The sequence below is a fragment of the Drosophila miranda genome, chromosome 4, assembly GCF_003369915.1.
Source record: "Drosophila miranda strain MSH22 chromosome 4, D.miranda_PacBio2.1, whole genome shotgun sequence".
Taxonomy (NCBI): Eukaryota; Metazoa; Arthropoda; class Insecta; order Diptera; family Drosophilidae; genus Drosophila; species Drosophila miranda.
Window position 1 is genome coordinate 25611686 of NC_046677.1, and position 18605 is coordinate 25630290.

General features: G+C 39.2%; 2 protein-coding genes across 4 annotated transcripts; one reads left to right on the plus strand and one right to left on the minus strand.

Annotated features, from left to right (window-relative positions):
• Window positions 1-2320: 2320 nt before the first annotated feature.
• Window positions 2321-6403, plus strand: LOC108164085 (protein yellow). Of its 3 annotated transcripts, none has more exons than XM_017299672.2 (3): window positions 2321-2425; window positions 3903-4183; window positions 5213-6403. In XM_017299672.2, the coding sequence occupies exons 2-3, from the start codon at window positions 3919-3921 to the stop codon at window positions 6310-6312; spliced, it is 1365 nt and encodes a 454-aa protein (XP_017155161.1). In that variant the 5' UTR covers window positions 2321-2425; window positions 3903-3918; the 3' UTR covers window positions 6313-6403. The 3 variants fall into 3 exon arrangements, with proteins under 3 accessions (XP_017155161.1, XP_033249288.1, XP_017155162.1); XM_033393397.1 differs by lacking the exon at window positions 2321-2425 and adding an exon at window positions 2446-2614; XM_017299673.2 differs by lacking the exon at window positions 2321-2425 and adding an exon at window positions 2446-2597.
• Window positions 6404-6451: 48 nt separating this feature from the next.
• Window positions 6452-8673, minus strand: LOC108164086 (degenerin del-1). Its single transcript, XM_017299674.2, has 8 exons — window positions 7933-8673; window positions 7720-7873; window positions 7458-7661; window positions 7247-7395; window positions 7062-7192; window positions 6855-7005; window positions 6686-6799; window positions 6452-6626 (listed from the first exon to the last, which is right to left on the minus strand). Exons 1-8 carry the CDS (start codon window positions 8230-8232, stop codon window positions 6471-6473), a joined length of 1359 nt encoding a protein of 452 aa, XP_017155163.1. The 5' UTR covers window positions 8233-8673; the 3' UTR covers window positions 6452-6470.
• Window positions 8674-18605: the final 9932 nt, after the last annotated feature.

The following is an 18605-nucleotide window of genomic DNA, read 5'->3' on the forward strand; positions in this document are numbered from 1 at the left end:
TGAAGAGAGTACAAAAAAGAAAATAGCTACCAGTTTTCGTTATTAATTTTGATGGGCTTTAGGTGTTTGCGAAAAGAAACCCAAATTATGATTAAAACTTAACTTAGTCCACCAATCTGTCTGTCTTTGCGCTGGGCGACACGCGAGTAGCTGAACAAATTGCAGTCACTGTATTACTAAAACCCGACACACACCCATACCAACGGCGAAAATGTCTGCTGGGTTCAGTTGAAAGCGTGTCACATTAATTTTGCTGAGCGAAGAGTCCCCTGCGTCCGTCCTCTTTCTCTCTCTCTCTATTTCTCTATCTGTGTATATCTATATATAAATGGTATATGTCTATCTTTGGATTATGTTCTGCATGCCCTGAGTGAAGAGTATGCTTACCCACCCGATAAATTCCAAAAGGACGCAGGCGATGTGCTGGATTTTAATTGCTTTTGGCATATTGTATCTCCGAAATGAAGGCACATCACAGTTATCGATATAACTGTTGGACTTTTCGGTCCTTGTCTTGCACCATACACTCTCGTTCTTTCCACATGCATATGTATAACAACTGCTATAACTTTTGATATCAGACCGAATCGCATAACATACGCGTCTTGTACAATCCACACAATCCGGAGGGCAGTATCACCACCAACCACCACCTCGACCACACCATTTCTCAAAGCATCCGAAAAGAAGGATTCAGAAGAGATCTATGATAATGTTTGTTTTCACAATTTTGTTTAGTGTTGATTATTTAATCATTTTTCAAATCGAAATAATCAATAATGCTTTCTTAGTTGCAACTACTTTTGAAAAGTTTGACAAGTATTACAAGATCGAAAAGTTTTCAAAAATAAAATTAATTTTAAACATAATAAAAACAGAATTTGATTTGCCAAAGATCTTTGAAGCTTTCGACCAAAGTTGATTATTATTTTTTTGTATTTATATATAATCTTTGAGTAAATTTATTAAATTGCAATGTTTATATTCTTCATAAGCTTTAAACAATTTTTGTTGCATTTACTATTTACTAAAGCTTACGGAATATAACAAATTGTTTTTCCTTATCCATTTTCTGTTCGTTCGGCAATTAATCACACAACTACCTAGCTAATGCCTCTACTATACTTAGTGCAAATGCAAAAAAAATCAAAAAAACCAACAGGTTTGCCTACATATGTTAAATCACTTTTAATGTTGTAACGCCAATGGAAAGTAAAGCATAAAGGAAGAAAAACGAAAGATATATTTAGCCATCTTGTACGAAAAACGTTTCTATACAAAAAAAAAAAACCCAAAACCAAAAACAAATCAACAAACAAAGAGCAAATTATATAAGCAATTGTTTAAACTCTTTTGAACAAAAAAAAAACAAAAAATCAAAAACAAAACTGCATAACGATAATATTTCTAGTTTAATGTTTTGATTGTTCTATTCTTTTTAAATTAATTTATTGAAATTTTAATAAATCAAATAAATGGAAAACAATTGATTGAGTTTTTTTCTGGGAAATTTTCAGAAGCTGTCTAAAGTAAATAAAATAGTGAACTTGGAAGATTTCTTTAATCTTTGATTATCGTATATACGCCTAGACTTTTTTTCATTAAAATGTGTATTCCCGCGTGGTATTATCTTTTTCTTATACCAGTTATACATTGTACAAGACTCTCTCTCTAGCTTTCCAGCAGCTTGGGATTTCGTCTCATGCGTACATGGTGCCTGGAAATCCCTCAAAACAGATTGATGACACATGGTCTATTCCCAGCCATTCAAACTTCCTCAAGTCAGCGATTCACTCATGGTATAGAATGCTCAGAATTTTCTAGAGGTCAACCAATGATATTTCTCAAAGAAATTAATTAAAAGTGCATATTGAAATATTGATTACCATACAGAATAAAACAATGGGGAGTCCTACTTAAGTATGGTATTATTTTTTAGCATTTATGGGTCAGAAATTTATGAGTAGTAGGCCTCTATATTCGTACATTTGTTGTATACTGTTTGTGGGAGTCTTTTCAGGGGCTTGTCATCTGCAGGGCCGTCGAAATGTTCACAGCCCACTGAAGCTGAAATGGTCACCTATATTTGCAAATTGGAATTGTTTCTTATATGTTGGAATTATAATAGCCGGATTAATATCGCCATAGCGTGGGAGCTGGCCATCCATGTATCTATTAACATTATTCGGATAGCTCAGGGAGCGTGCCAAAATTTACTTAGCTTCCAAGTGCTAAACCGCCTTAACCAACTGACTAATTCAAGTTCAGTGGAATTTCAAGAGAGTGAGAGCAACTCTCACGCAACCCGTAACCCGTCTCATAAAGTTGTCTTGCCCAAGCCGCTGGTGTTCAGTCGACTTTTAGTTTCGTTTCGAGCTTCCTCGCGGGCTGTTGTATCGCAAAAAATTGTGTAGTCTTTTAAAAGGTGTGTTCAGTGCTGGTTCGAGCTGCTGACCTTTTATAAAAATTTGGTCAGCAAATCAAATCAAACTCTTTGTGGTCATAAAAGCCAAAACTAAACCAGGTCCAACACACAAAAGATTCAAGACACAAACTTTGATCAACTCTTGCCGGCTCGTCCACACAACTCAATTCAAGTCAGTCAAGTGACAAGGTTTGCATAACTCTTTAGAGTTGTATAGTACAAAGACCCCACTCCAGGCCTCCATTGCCGTCTACTTTGCTTGTAAGCCCGAAAATGCTGCAAACCAAATAAAAATATCAAAGCAAATAGCAAAGTGTTAAGTAATAGCAAATAAAAATTAGGCAGAAACTGGAAACAACACAAGCCAAGCTTAAACAAATCAGAGACTATTAATTTATGCCTGCAAAAGTCAATTAGTAATTATACCTGCATTATACGAGTATGTGTATACTTAGACACGCCCACAAATCAAACTGGAATCGATCCGAAACAGTGCATTTATAAAACCCCCCCCAACTGACTCACATACAAAACTCGGAGAAAAAACCTAAAAACAAACAATCATAAATACAATTTATTAGATGGAACAATCAAAGAGAATGGCGGTCGAGACAGGAGAAGCTCTTTGAAATGCTAATATCCGAATGACGGGACAGAGACTCAACGTGAATTCAGATGATGAGGCCGAGTCGAGTGCTGAAGATACAATAATGGTTAAGATACACCTAAAAAAATAAAGAGACAGAAGAGTGAGTGGTTGGCCAGACAACTTGAGAAATGGTGAAGCAGGAGAAAGGTTTGATTGGATGCGTAGATATGGTTTCTTGCAATAACAGTTTGAAGAGTTGTTTTTTAAATAAGAGAAACAACAATAAGTCGGACATTGATCCAATTCCATCTAGAGCTAAGAAACAGTATAAAAATAGCTCGCAAATCTAATCGCACAAGATTTTCGTTTAAATAAGATAAAAATCTGATTAAGTGAAATACCAAAATTATCTTTAACATGTAAAGTATATTTGAAATGACCCTCATCAATCTTAAAAGAATCGGAGACTTCAGAGAGGCACTCGCTAAGTGCACCTCAAAGAAGGGTATATAAAAAGTGAAAAACTTCCCCAAACATGTCTTGATTTCTTTGGTTAGATAATGAACCATGAGACTCGCTTTTAGCCAGAAACCGAAAAAAACTTTGTGGTTTGGCAACTTAACCAGAACAGACCAACAAGACAACTTTCAAATAGTTGAGAGAGACCAAGTCTGAGACTGCGAGACTGAGTCAGAGCCAAAGAAGGCCAACCGGGACGGCGGGGGCTGGGCCTGGGCCTGGGCCTGGGCCTAGTGACAAGATCGAGAGAGATACTCATATTATTAACTGACTATGATCTGGTTATGGCATGGACAAGGCCGTTGCGGCTTAACGGAAGCTTAACCAGCCATCCATCCGTATAATTTTAAATGATTTTTGTCTTTGCAGTTAATTGATTGAAGCCATGATATCTACCTGGATTGGACTTCTCCTGCTATGGGTGGTCGGAGCCCTGGCCAATGATAATCTCCAAGTGGCCTTCGAGTGGCGGGAAATGGACTTCAAGTATGACACCTCGGATCAACGCTGGGCGGCCATCGAAAAGGGAGACTTTAAGCCCGCTAATGTTATACCCTTTGGTCTGGAGGTTTACAAGCACCGACTCTTTGTGACCCTGCCTAGATGGCGGGCCGGAGTGCCGGCCTCGTTGGCCTACCTTGATCTTAATGGTAAGCGAATGAGTTGCATTGTTGCCGCTGCAAGTAGAAGCAGCAGCTGTGGACACATTTGAATTTAATTGCAGTTGCTTTTTCTGTGCCAAGAACTGATTTAAAATCTCAGCAATTGTTTTGGATTGTCTGACGGAACTGTCTGATCAACTTGACCATCCAAAACAATTCAGTTTCCTTTCGCACTTGCCGGGCAATTACCATAATTCCGCACGATGCAGCGTGCTGGCGTCATTAACTGCCTGAGAGCCCCCACAGCCCACTCGGGACATAGCTAATAGATTCAAAGCTCGTTTGGGTAACTGTGGGGGCTGTGAGCGGACAGTAACCATAGACATTTGGTCATAACAAGTGCCAAGATTGTTGAGATGGTGCTACAATGTTTTCGATACATTGTCGTTTATCATTTATTTGGGTTCTACAAACGGAGGTATTGATGTAATGCCTCTGAAAAGAAATCTGGTCCGTAGAAAGAAAGTATAGATACTAGGTTCAGAGGTAAGCTAGGGTACGAAGAATCTATATAGATACATCAAGTCGTAAAGAAAGTATGTATTCGTTAGAATTTTATAATATTTGTCTCTACATCTTTGATATGGAAGTGAATTAGGTACTAAAAGATTTGCAGTTGAAGTTAATTAAAATGAAAACGTATATGTTAGTGACCCAATCTGAGCCCCTCAACAAAGCTGCTCTACCCTTTGCTGACTTACAACAAAGCGGATTGAAAGTTGCCGCAACCTTAAGATCAGCCTCAGCTAATTAGCAAGCTGAACAATCAGCCCCCATACAATTAAAAGCCAGCGCCAGAGTGCAGTCAATGTCAACGGAGTTTGTTTGATTAGTCATCTGGGAGGTAGTCACCCAGTGAATACCCAAATGTTGTCGATATTCCAATTAGCAGCAGCCGAAAAAAGCAAATGCAAATGACTTAGATCACAACAACAAAGTAATTGAGATTTAAAGAATTTGAGATCATTAACCCAGAATGAATGGAATTATATTTATGAAATTCTTTCTCTTTTATAGATACCTCGACTAAAATGCCTGCTCTGAAGCCTTTTCCCAGCTGGGAGGCCCACAATCTGGCTGAAGCGGAACCAGAATTGGTTTCTCCATTCCGTGTGCGTGCCGATCGCTGTGGCCGTCTGTGGGTATTGGATCTACGTATCTCTGGTGTCCTGGAGAAAACAAAGATGTATGGAGCACCCCAGCTGCTGGTCTACGATCTGCACAACGATGACCTGCTGCGCCGGCACACGATCCCCGCGGAACAATTCAAACAGGGATCTTTTCTGGCAAATCTGGCCATAGAAGATGGGGACTGCGAGAACACCTTTGCGTATGCGGCGGATCTGGGTAGTCCCGGTTTGGTTGTCTACTCGTGGAAAGCGCAGGAATCGTGGCGCGTGCAGCATCACTTCTTTCATCCAGATCCCATGGCCGGGAACTTTAGCGTGAATGGCATCGAGTTTCAGTGGGATGATGGACTCTATGGTTTGGCGTTGTCCAAGCCTATGGAAACGGACTTCTCCACGCTGTACTTCCATCCCCTGTGCTCCACAATGGAGTTCTCTGTGAGCACATCGGTGCTGCGCAACAAGACTCTGGCCACCTCGGCAGAGATCTATAGGGATTTCAAGGTGCTCGGCTCTCGTGGTCCCAACACCCAGGCTGGGGCTGAGTTCCTGGATCAGGAGACTGGTGTGCTCTTCTATGCCCTGCCGAACTTGAATGAAGTTGCCTGCTGGCGTACCTCTCAGGACTTCACCCATAATGCTCAGAGCCGCATCTTTAGGAACAACGACAGTATGATCTTTCCCAGCGATGTAAAGGTAGATCAGGAAAAGCGTCTCTGGGTCTTGTCCAATCAGCTGCCAGTGTTTATCTATGACGAGCTGTATGCCGGATCGATCAACTTCCGCATTCATACAGCCAGTGTGAAGGAGGCCATCGAGAACACAGCCTGCGAGAGTAGGACTTCCCCACTGCCGGATATCATTAACAAGTTAGGGGATATCCTCAATACAAATGTCATTCTTAAGTCGACTTCGGATGCCTCCCCGATGTCTGCCAGTTCTCTGATGATGGCCACTCTCGGTCTACTGATGAGCTTAAGGCTCTTTTAGATCCTTCCTCCAGGATCATCATCTCCCTGTCATCTGTATTATAAATAGTTCTTAGCTTTGCTTGTAATGTTGATTAAATGTAAGAAATTTATTTGATTAGTACTTTTATTATGCTTAGGTAAGATATATGGAATGCCAAGCCAGCTTGACTCCTTCTATTAATACCCAGACTTCTTCTTATAGACAGTGGACACAGCCACATCGACGGTTTCACCGCTGGTCTGGGACTGACCATCTTCTGATGTTTCGCCCAATTTGCTTTTCTCCTTCTGCTGCATGCGCTTGATAAAGCCTCCACAAAAGAATAGAGTCATCTGGAAAAGAGGAAAATCAAATGATAAATATAATAGACGCGATAACGGATATATCCTACATGTTCCAGTATTCCAATGAGTCCTAAAACCGAAAGACCCAACAGGAAGCCCAAAGAGCCACCTATATCTGCTATAAACTGCGTTGTATCGTAACTTGGGCGCTCTTCAATCATCTGTAATGGGAAAAACCAATCATTAAATGCTCGATATGTCATTTACCATCCATACCGATATCAATTTGGTTGTATAGTATATATAGATTAGAGAGCGGGGCTCTGGCTGGTTAAAGACTTTACGGCTCTGTATGAAAGTTGTGTAGATTCGGGACTGGCAGGGTTGAATGCAGTCACAGTCAAAGTCATCCTCATTCTCATAGACCCTTAACACGGGAAAAACTATTAGGTGGGAACAATTCTTCAAGGGATAGAACCTTACTCCTTATAGTCCGCTATTAGATTCCTCATAGATAGGGAGTCATTGCAGGGCTCATTGACAATCTCGTGCATCCAAGGACCCGAACACTTTGACTCATCCGCCAAATCCTGCCAGATGCAATGATCCCCGCACTGGAAAAAGGTTAAAGTTTAGCTGAAGGCAAAAAATCTTTCGTATAAGAGTACCTTCAAATCACTGTAGCCCTCATCACTGGAGCAGGGTTCCTCGCGAGTCTCCACATTCGAAAAGTATTGACTCTGGAGCTTGATCTCAATCTCCTCATTGATATTCACGAAAACATATTCCACACGGCCCGAGCCCTTCATGTTGATTTCTTTGGGTGAGCATTCGAAAATTTAAGGTTTCATTTTAAAGATGAATTTGAAAAGATTTTACCTGTAAAGTTCTCTCGTTTATCGTGAATGAAGACATGCCAGCCTGATCCTCCAGTGTCCACGTCACTGGTCGAGGTTGTGGATCTGGCATGTTCTAACATCAGAGAGTAGCCCACAGATTTGGAGACTCGCTTGGTGGGTGCCTTCGGGCGTAGGGTATAGCAGCGACCCATATAAAAGTGCAGACTGCTGTCGATTTCTAGATCTAAAAGGAATGTGGGTGTGTGAGTATTCCTCTAACATATTGCTGAAACTGTACCCACTGTTCTTATCACCATTTAGTCCGTAGAGGATAAAGGTGTCGTCGACGTCATGGGTGGAATTCTCAAAGAACTCATCCAGGGATATTTCGCCAAAAGGATAGTTCATCCAGCAGGTGGCATACTTTGGATGCGGACAGTATGCTCCAGACAGGTTCTACAATAGAACAATCATACTTAAGGGAAACTGCTAGGGTTCCTATATGGCTAACTCACAGTGAGAACGTCCTCTCTGTAGGGTGGTTCCCGACATATGGTTATCGCTGGCATCTCAATTGTTTCGTTTAGGTTGTAGTAGGAGTGTGTAGAGATCGGAGGATTGTAGAGTTTTGCAAAGCACTCGTAGAGCTGGACAATCACCACGATGCTGCAGGCGAAGAGCACCAGGTAGCGGATGAGCTTTGCTGGATCCCTCAGTAGCCAGGCCCGCGTCTCCGACCAGTAACCCATGTCGAGTGGAAAGTGAAACTCAAGTGAGGTGTCAATGGCACTTTTCGTGTTTCCAATTTCTGTCATGGCTACGGCCAGCCTGCACAAGTTCTCACAGCTGGTCAAGATAAGCGTAATATTGATTTATGCACCATGGTGTTGTTTAGCCCCTAGATAAAGCTGGCGTTCTGCTCTCTCTCTCCGTCCATCCCCATTCTGGATGGTATAATCTATCAGGACCGCTTGTATCTCTTGTTTGCAAAATGTTTTACGAGTAGCACAGGCAATTCAAGCGTAACATTACCAAAACATGCTGTTTATAATTGTTTTGCGCCTGGTGTACGAGTATCTACTCCTATTCCGCATAACCGTATCGTGTCTGCGGTTATGGCGGGTATATACGCGGTATGTTTGCAGTATCTCTAGCTGAAATCAGCGCCATGGTAACCAATTTATGGTTTTATATCTGGTTTACTCACTGGCGGCTGCATGTGCAAAGAATTTTGAGGCATTATCTCCGGGTTCGATCATGGGGAATCGTTGATCCTCCTCACTGAAAAATCGAAGTGAATCAAAAGCTTAGATGGATGCCATATAACGTCTACCTACAGAAGTATTTTCTTGTTCTTTGGTATAAATAATACAAAGTATTAAGAAAATAAGGTGAAATAGATTTTGGTTCATGTTTGACATTTTTAGGAAACATTCAAATATTCATTAATTTTGTTTACTTTTAAATAAACAATCATATCCTTCGATGATCCAAACCTTCTAAAATTAAGGAAAGGATACATAAGTTTGAATTGATATTGTTGATTAAATATTCCTTCAAAATATGTTTAACATTTTACATCTTTTCTATCATCTATAAATATTGAAAAATTTATGTGTTGACTGCTCTTTTGATGTCAGGATATGTGGATAACCACTTAAATATTGAGTGTAAATGATCCGTTAATATCTTTCATTGAATTACATTTTCTACTTAGTTATGGATTTCTATCTAATGATTTCACACCTTTCCACTTGCTAATTGGGCTCATATTATCCAACTTATATAAAACCCCATTCACCTAAGCATATACGAGTATACATAGTTTGACCTTATAGACATCCCCAGCTAAATCTAAGCAAACACCTAGACTAATGCCCAGCCATTGGCAGGCTATATACCTACACTGCACTGTATACAACAGGCCATATAAACAGATGTACGAGTACCTACATATCTACAGATCTCAAGCTTTTTCAGTAGAAAAACATATGAAAGTCAGGCCAAACAATGCGTAGAGGATCCAGAAGCTAGCAGTCAGCGGGAGAATAAGAAGCCCCCGAAAAGAATAGCCGAAACATTCCTCAGTTGTGACGTTAAATCAGAGCAGATGAGACCTCGCCACGACCGACCCACTGCTATATGCTGTACCTAAGCTCCTATATACTTGTATAGCTAGCACATAGAGGGAAAGTCAAAGAAGGAAAAGCAACAAGAACAAAATAAAAACAACAACAAAAAGAAAGAAAAGAACTAATAAACAAAAAGAAACTTTCGACTAAAAATAGACAAATTGAAACATTTCGAGAGATGAAAACACCAATACACTACGTGGACATGGACGTTCTGACGAACACGAGCAAAAAAAGTGTTGCTTTACTGCTCAGCCGCACAAATACAAATACAGATACATATACAGACACAAGAGAAGCTCGTGTATCTGTGAGACATGTTGACGGACTCATCGGTCCGTACCACGTACCACACGGCGTATGCGTTCGTTCTTTCTCTAGATTTTCGTATAGTTAGTGCCCAGGACGCAGTCACACAGTCTTTCGCCAGATGCGTCTGTGTGCGTCTGTATCTAGTAAATTTTAGATATTCCTATAGATATATATCTGTACGTATAGCTAGCGCAGAAGCGAACAAACTGCAGAGTAGAGCGAAGAAATTGTTCGCTTGTGTTGAACTTCTTCGCAACTAAATAGCTTTTGTTTTAAATTTAGACCACAGCGGCGTCTATATTAAACGCATATGAAATGTTTTTTAGATTTAGTAGGTATGCTCTCCGAGGTATATAGAGGATCCACCACCTCTACACCTCTATATTATTATAGACCCATATGTTCGCAATCTGCCCGCAGATCCGGAGCTCAGAAGTTATCTACCTGATGCTGCTCCTCCTGCTGCTGCTCACATCTTTTGAAATTTTGGTTACCTTAACTTGACCACACGACTTCCTAGAAATAACCATATATTTGTACAGTAAAAGCTCCTTAGAGTGGATAGTACAAGTACCTCTGACTCCCTGAGGAAGGTGTTGAAAGGACTTAAAAGTGTTCTATAAAATATGTTCACCCGAAATCAAAAGATTTCTTTTTCAGAGATCTCCACTGTGTAAACATTATATGTATGTATCTCTAGATTGGATATATAGAACAGTCTTCTTCTGCTCCCGACCCACATAGATGAGTTCCTTTGCTTTCAGTGGAGTATGAAATATGTTTTAAAAATACTTTTTGCTTGTCGCTCATAAATTTCTAAAAACGAAATCGAAAAATACTTTTACAATCTGTTGCGTACTGACTCATTTCCATACTGTCTATATGGTCTATATGATTAATCAGTATGCATACACACATTACACACAGAGGCGTCGTCGAAAAAGGGGCTTGAATACCTCCTTCTTTCTCCCCAAAAGAAAATCATTTTCATTTCTCGTTTTCACTCATCATTAATAAAAGTCTCGACGCTATATAGACTTCGATTATTGCATTCTGCTGCACTTGAGTTTTATATAGTTGTTGCTTCTGTGGATGATTTGGCTGCCTGGCGGCTGCTCGGGCACTCAGGCTCGGGTGCCGTTGATTTAATTGGGTGACAAATGCTTACAGAAATAATTCCTAATGCTCCACACATCAGTGACTAATACTTAATGATTCGATGTGATTGCCTAATTAATAAGCAATATATGACAACTGCATATTCATATCTTCAAGTGTATATACATATGTATGTATAGAGAAGCTAGATCCTCTGCAGATTGGATTTACATTAGATGCGTGTGTGGTTTCTAATTGAGCCCCGGCAATTAATCATTCGGGACCCACACGAATCGGACATCGACAACCAGCTGAGGCCTGGAAAACATTTAGGATTGCGAAAATATATAAACGAATTGTTGTATTAGAAATATAAACATTTTTACCTGATTTTTAGTTTGGAAAATATTGTAGTTTCCTTTGTTCAATGTGTTCTATACTGGAACAATTTTTAAAATGATTTCATAGCTTTATAGAAATCACTACCCCTTCCGTTTTGTATTTACACAGGTGTGTATATGTGTACCCTTTTCATAAGTCATTTTCTTAAATATTTATTAATATCATTAAAGAATTTTTCTTTATAGTTTTAGTTCTATTGGAGGACGGTAGAATATATCATTTTTTGGCTGTAAATCCACGCTCAAAGTAAACATTTTCCGGACGACGAAAACTATTTACTTTTCATATTTTGTATACCTATTCCATCCTCTCTTACAACTGTCTGAAACTAATGATATATGTAGCTTGTCCTGAAATAGTTTAAGATTATGTACTATAGAATAGCTAAATTATTGCTATACTTTATGGATTAGAATGATCCATAAGTTTTCATATCGGAAAATTATATTACACGTAAATATACACTTTATTTTTTTAATATCTTACTTGCAAAAAGAGACGATCTATCAAAATAGGTTGACGTCTCCCATATTCAAGCAAAACAAAGAGTCACAGAGCTGATCAGTATTAATATTTAACTATATTATCAACCACAATGGACTCTTCCATTTGTAGTTGCCAGAATTCCCATCCATTGTTTCCCCTTCGGAGGGATTCTTTAGCTGAAATACTACCAGAGATATTCAGCCAGACCCACTCTTACATAATCCGGGCGTAATGCAGGAAGTATTCATTCATTTTTCATGACAGACATTATAGGCGAAAGCGAGGAGCGCATGGGCACATGTGCTACCTGGCAACGGTCCTCCCTTCCCCACCGGCTCTCCCCTTTCGAGAATAATTTGCAAAATTAAGAGAGAATTCGGGTATTGGGTGTGGGCATGGGAATACGGTTCACTTTGCACGGTGCACCGGAGATGCGATGCAGATGCGGCCGAGTGCCCGACGTTGACCGACGAGCGGCGAACGTCAGCCCGACGATGGATATTTTTATATCGACAATTTGGATAGGTTCCAATGCACTTAGACGAGAGTTATCTATAGAATATGTATGTATTTTGGTCACGGTTGCCGTTTTTAAAATATTTTCCCTCTGTACCAATTGCTGTTTTAAAATTTCTCGGGAATACCATTCGACAGAAAATTCGGGCAGGGTTACTGATTCTATCTGAAAATCAAAACTGATGGGGCGGGATATATGCCTGTGTCGTAACCTTTCTGGGTGTCGCATTTACCCATAGTATCACAGTGTGTGACATGTGCGGCCAATGCCGAATTCGATTTCTAGAGTACCTAGAAAGTATGTATATTAACTAAACATCTTGCATTAAAATGATTTTAAAATTAAGACCGTAGTTTATTAATACTATACAATGCTTCATATAAAGCTAGTAAAGTTATTCATTCAAATTTGCTCGGATTTTAAAAACCTTTTAAAACACCCAGAAGATAGCGTTTCCGACCCAATAAAGTATATATATATATTCTTGATCAGCATCAAGTCATACAGCTATCTCTGTCTTTCCGTCCGTCTATAATTCCATCCGTCATGTTTGACGCTTAGTTCTCAGATACTATAAAAGCTAGAGCAACCAAATTTGGTGTGAAGGCTCCTGTGATGTTACACTGATTGAAGTTTTCCTCGAAATTTCGCCAAACTGTGGCATCGAGAAATTTCGAAGATACGAAAAAACTAAAAGCGCAGAGTTATAGAAAAAAGCCACGCGTTTACTAACTCTCTTTCTCTATCTCACACACTTTTCGTCGTGCAGTGTGCGCGGTGTGGCGAAGGGAAGCGAGATAAAACGTTTGGTGTTGTTGTAAAAATGGAGAAAAAGAAACAGGTGTAAAAAAAAGTTCACACGTACTACTTATACTAACTGAGTATCGGGTATAAATGTAGTGCTGCGGCCCTATCCGCATAACTATTAATTCTTAATATTCAATCTTAGTTATTGATGTATCCTGTTTGAAACCATTTACAGGATTCCGTTCTATAAATGTTCTCTAAATGAAATCACATTAATTGTAAGGAAGTTTGCTTCAATAATAAGTAAGTAATAAATAAACTCAGGATATAAAACTTTATGTATATTTATTTAAACGTGTGTCAGTCAGACATGAGTTAAAGTATTCCAAATTATAGTACTACTACTGATAGTTAAAAGAAGACATTGTCTTTTTTGTTTTTTTTTTCAATTTTGAACCAAATTTCATAAAATTGGATCCATATATTTTGCGTCTCTTGGTGTCAATATTATGATTAATGTTCTTTACTTGAACATTTCAACATTAAGTCGTATAAATCCACACTCAATCTGGTCCACTAACCTATATATGGGGTATATACGCATGACGGTGATCTCCAACAGAAACGTGTTCCTCTGATCTGCTTTTGTGTCTTCATCTTCATCCCACAACCCCTCTCTCGAAATGCCTTTCAATGTGTCTTCTAGTTGGCATCCACGACGGGTGCTGTTCTGTAGTGGTGGCGTTCATGATGGTGCAGGTGGGCACGGTACGAGGAAACCTCTCACATCGCACTCGGGCGGCAGCTTTGAAATAGCCCATTGGATGCAATAATTGTTGCTGCCTCGTGTAGACAGTCGGCACCACCACCCCATCTGGCCCCCCTCTACACTCTTGTGGCTGCCCCAACCGATTTGAGGGAGGCCGCCCATGCCAAAGAGACCAAGAAGAAGAAGCATCTTGACACTAAAATGCAAAATTGCTTTGCGTCAATGAGTTAAAACCGAAATGTGTTGGGCTCTTTGATAAAATTAGGAATAGAAGAATAGATTCTTTGTTGAGGTTTTTGCAGGGAAAGTCCCTGAACAAGAACTCTTACACGCAAAGATGTTATATTGTTTTGAGAAAGCCAACCATCTGGAACCACTTTTTATGAAACAGTTTAAAGTCCTCCCTCGGGATAGACCGTATTTAAAGATAAATAAAAATCTATACTATAAATTCTCAGTATATAAATAATAATAATAAATCGTTGTCTTTGAAAATCTCTACCTCTGGGAACATAATAATAGATGCCTCCTTGGGCTTTCCAAATATACGATATCGTGCTATGAGGCTTCGAGCTAGACTTGAATTTTATTTTGCGAACATTTTGGGAACAATCTAGAACACTTTTATATTGGCCAATCTTAAGTACTTGTCTGGGATGACCCATAATTTATGACCATTAAATGTTCGTTCTATGCAAACATAATAAACATGTGCAGATCTCTACCCTATATATTAAAAGGCAACTTAACTTATCGTCTTGCATAAATGAGAAAAAATACTCATATTTGTTTCGCAAAATGTTCCTTCTGTTCAAAAGATCGTGCGAAATTCTGCTTCAGTATGGGCTTTCTCGGGTTTTGTTCGTATTTTTTTTAGTATTCGACAATGTCGCAGATTCTGTTTCAGCGGTAAAACCATCAGTAAAAGAACCGAAAAACCAACAAAAATTATGATAATTTTATATGAGCGAAAAGAAACGAGAGCAGAATAGGCATACAGATGCGGATCTTGAGGAAGGAGAACGCACACATTTGATGAGAACTGAAACTTGGGAACTATAAATATTCCTAAAATGTTTTAAAATTGTTTTTGTCAGAATTTATTTGTTGTTTTTCGTTTTTTGTTTTTGTTAATTCTCAAATATTTTGAGCATTTGAAATCATTACGAAAAGTATTTTTCAGCGATCCCTTGATGTGGGTGTATCATTTTATGTTTCTCTTCTGATTCAGATTATGCTTCTCATTTCTATATCATATTTGATATTAAATATATTTTCATTATGCCAAAGATGCTGCATTCTGTAATTTTTTCAATTAGCTTGCAAATTATGAATAATTTCGTTGTCGGAATTTGACAGTTTTGTTTATATTTTATTTTAAAGCGTGTAGCTCCTCAATTTTGGTGGCATTTATCATAATTGTCTTTGTCGGCGGGCCGTCTCGGGCCGGGTCGGGCGCTTGATAAATGCCCGACAAATCGGGAGAACATGGGATTCATAAGAATGCATTTTGTATCTGCCAGATACGAAACACTCTTGGGATTTTAGCATTGAAAGCTGAAGATTTTCGCATTGCTCTGAAGGACGCCGACAACGTTGATTTGATTTGGCATTTCTTCGCTATCGTATCTATATCTAAAGTATCTCTCCACATCTATGTGTCTGTAGCAGATTATCTGAGTATCTGTCTATCTTGAAGTGCATCTGTATGCTATGTCGCTGGCGCTCGTTTCGTATTCGTATTCGTATTCGTATTCGCATTCGTATTCCCATTCTCTCTAGCCCATCGATGTTTTTTTGAAGTTCACATTTTTATTTTTGGCAGACAAGGAATCTCTATGTTTTTGTATTCCTAGTAGATCATCGATCATTTCTTGATAGATATGGGTCTATAACTTGCGGCTTTACTTGTTAACCAAGATCTAGATGGATTTACCTACCGATCGGTAGTGATCTTTATTGATCTAATTGATCTTTATAGACAGGCCGAACAGCTGTTGGCATCGGTAGAACTGTTGGACAGCCACTGAACTGATCTGTGCGATGGGGGGCTTACGTAGCGATCGTAAAGAGATCACCGATTAGAAGGAAGCAGCACCCACCACAGCTACCTTCTCTTTCATCTTCACCCTCCACCGATCCGTTGGGAGATCAAATTGGCATTGAGGTGACCAAAAACCAAAACCAGAACAAAAAGCGAAAAATGATCACCGAGAAAAACAAATAAAGAACCCCCGCACCAGAACACACATGTGTCTGTAGAAATGATATGTGAAACAAGTAAAAATTAAAGCTTTTCCACACCAAAAGATAAAGAAAATAGAGAGAAAGACCAAGAGATTGAGAGTGAAGGATTCTTCTTGTCATTGAAATGAATTTGACTCAGCCCCTGAGAGAGTGTGGTAGAGAAAGCGAGATAGCTGTCCTAGGAGAGCTTCCGATGCTCACACAACCGTACGACGGTAAGCTTTCGGCTCTCACAGCGGTCCTGCCTGCGATTGCATCATATGCTCCACTCACACACACACTGTCGCAAGGCGATGCCCACTTGCTGGGAGAACAAGCTACGGCCCCATCCAATGCTAGACTAGACCGAAAAAGGGAGCAAGAAAAAGCGAAACAGACACGCACACACACACGCACTGGGTGGAAAGCTTTAATTGAATCGGGCCGGCATAGGGGAAGCATGGGTATCAAATTGCCCCGTATAAAAGGCAAGTTTACCGGTTGCACGGTTCAGAACGGCTTTCGAGCGCGTAAGTGCAACACCTTTGAATGTGCGATTTCTGATTTATTGGATATTACCCAGCATCCGCAGCAGCGGCAGCAAAAGAGCAGCAGGCAGCAGCAGTGGCAGTAATCAGCAGCAGCAGCAGCGGCAGCAGTAGAGTGTATAAGAGACAGTAACAATTTGACCTTTTTGTCAAAAAGTCAAAAAGAATAAACCTAAAAAATTATTACTATAAATTTCCATACAAAAAAGGAAAGAAAAGTGTATGTGTGTGTATGTGCGTTGTCCTGACAAAAGGATCTACGAAAAGCTTGAAAAACTAACCATAAAAACGGTGACAATACGAACAGTGACCCGGAATACATCGGATTATCAAATCAACTGGATTATAATTAACGGCCCTACCAAAAGATTTCCTTCAGTTACTTAACCTAACATTTTCTGATAATAAATTATGATTTTATGATGATAGGTAACCGGATCGATCATCATTATCTTGTGTAACAGATCAACCAAACCTCACAAATGTCGTTTATCAGTTATAGGACTGAAAGAAAAGTGACTTATCAAGGTTATAAGACGTTTAGAAAAGGAATGATCATAAAATTATAGATTTTTCTAATGATCCCTAATCAAAAGAATTAAATTTAAACCTATATCAGGACTTATTGTCAGGACCCCATCATATCATATGTCATATACATATGATCTGCTGTTAATCTTGTTCTTCCATTCGAAAATTTCAAAATTACTCATACATCAATCAAATATAAAGATTTTCTGCTCTCGAAAACGTTAAGAAAGAAACAGAGATCTGTTACTTCATCAAGAAATTGAATTGTGGTTCGAAATGCTGTAATAGCGATTTCGAATTACTGGCTAGATGATTTCATACACAAATACCTGTGTGCCAGAGAGATATGCGTGGCATACCATCAAATGAAAATACGAGTACAAATAGAATTCGAATTCGTTGCAGACTCATATACATGGGCGAAAATATTTCGAATATGTTTTAAAAATAACCAAAGACATTAGAAAGAGATCGCATATAGATACGGTATATATATACATATGTATATATGTATAGATGTATGCCATGCGGTAGCGGGCCGAAAAGCTCCTCAAATCTACCCAATCCCAATACATATATAACATATATAAGTGTGTATGGGTTGGCTACCTATATACGTACATATGTAGTTTCGAAATAATTTCGAGAATTTTAAAAATAACGCATTCGTTGAAAGTTTGCGTCGAATCGAATTGAATCGCATTGGATCGTCGATTGTCGATTGTGTGGATTGTCGAAAATATCGCATATATCGCCAAGCGGTATACCAGGCGTGCTAAAATTGATCATTGCGATCTTGCAACTCGGTTGTCTTAGAACACGCCTTCATATCGCGATACAGCCCAGTCATACAGCAGTAGCAGCTCGATTAAACCCGAACTCGCGTGTCGAATTTTCTGGATTCTGAATCCAAAATCTGAAACGGTAATTTCTTGAAAAAGTGAGTGTTATCCAGTGAAAGAAATTTACATTGAATCAAAAATCAAAATGAAAATGGTTCATCTACCGGTTCGGGTTATGTAATCAAAATAATTACTTCCATAAAGGAAGGAGGAACATTTTGCAGGAAATACGGGAAAATTTGATTGAAAATCGAAATTACGTAACAAATACCAACGCCCCACATAGGCACCACACCATCGCTTATACATATACACTACATATATACATGTGTATGTATGGTATACATGTATCGGATCAGTGATCTATATTTAGGCGACAACCCACACAATTCACTTGTTGTCTGTGTTTATAACAACAACAAAACAAGGCCTAATTAACTTTGAGGTGCGAAACGAAATGAATCCAAGGCGCTACTTCAATATCCGGTTACGGTAACGGGAATTTCGAAACTACGAAACGGGAAAACATGCTCATATTTGGAAAGAAAAATATAATTTCGAAAACTCACCCGCGTACC

What these genes read in the sequence shown, in the direction of transcription:
- LOC108164085 (XM_017299672.2), top strand. Translation starts at nt 3,919, where the DNA reads ATGATATCTACCTGGATTGGACTTCTCCTGCTATGGGTGGTCGGAGCC. An exon ending in GGCCTACCTTGATCTTAATG is followed by an intron (nt 4,184 to 5,212) that starts GTAAGCGAATGA and finishes TCTCTTTTATAG; the next exon opens with ATACCTCGACTAAAATGCCT.
- LOC108164086 (XM_017299674.2), bottom strand. Translation starts at nt 8,232, where the DNA reads ATGACAGAAATTGGAAACACGAAAAGTGCCATTGACACCTCACTTGAG. An exon ending in AGGGCTACAGTGATTTGAAG is followed by an intron (nt 7,193 to 7,246) that starts GTACTCTTATAC and finishes ACCTTTTTCCAG; the next exon opens with TGCGGGGATCATTGCATCTG. An exon ending in ATACAACCAAATTGATATCG is followed by an intron (nt 6,800 to 6,854) that starts GTATGGATGGTA and finishes TTCCCATTACAG; the next exon opens with ATGATTGAAGAGCGCCCAAG.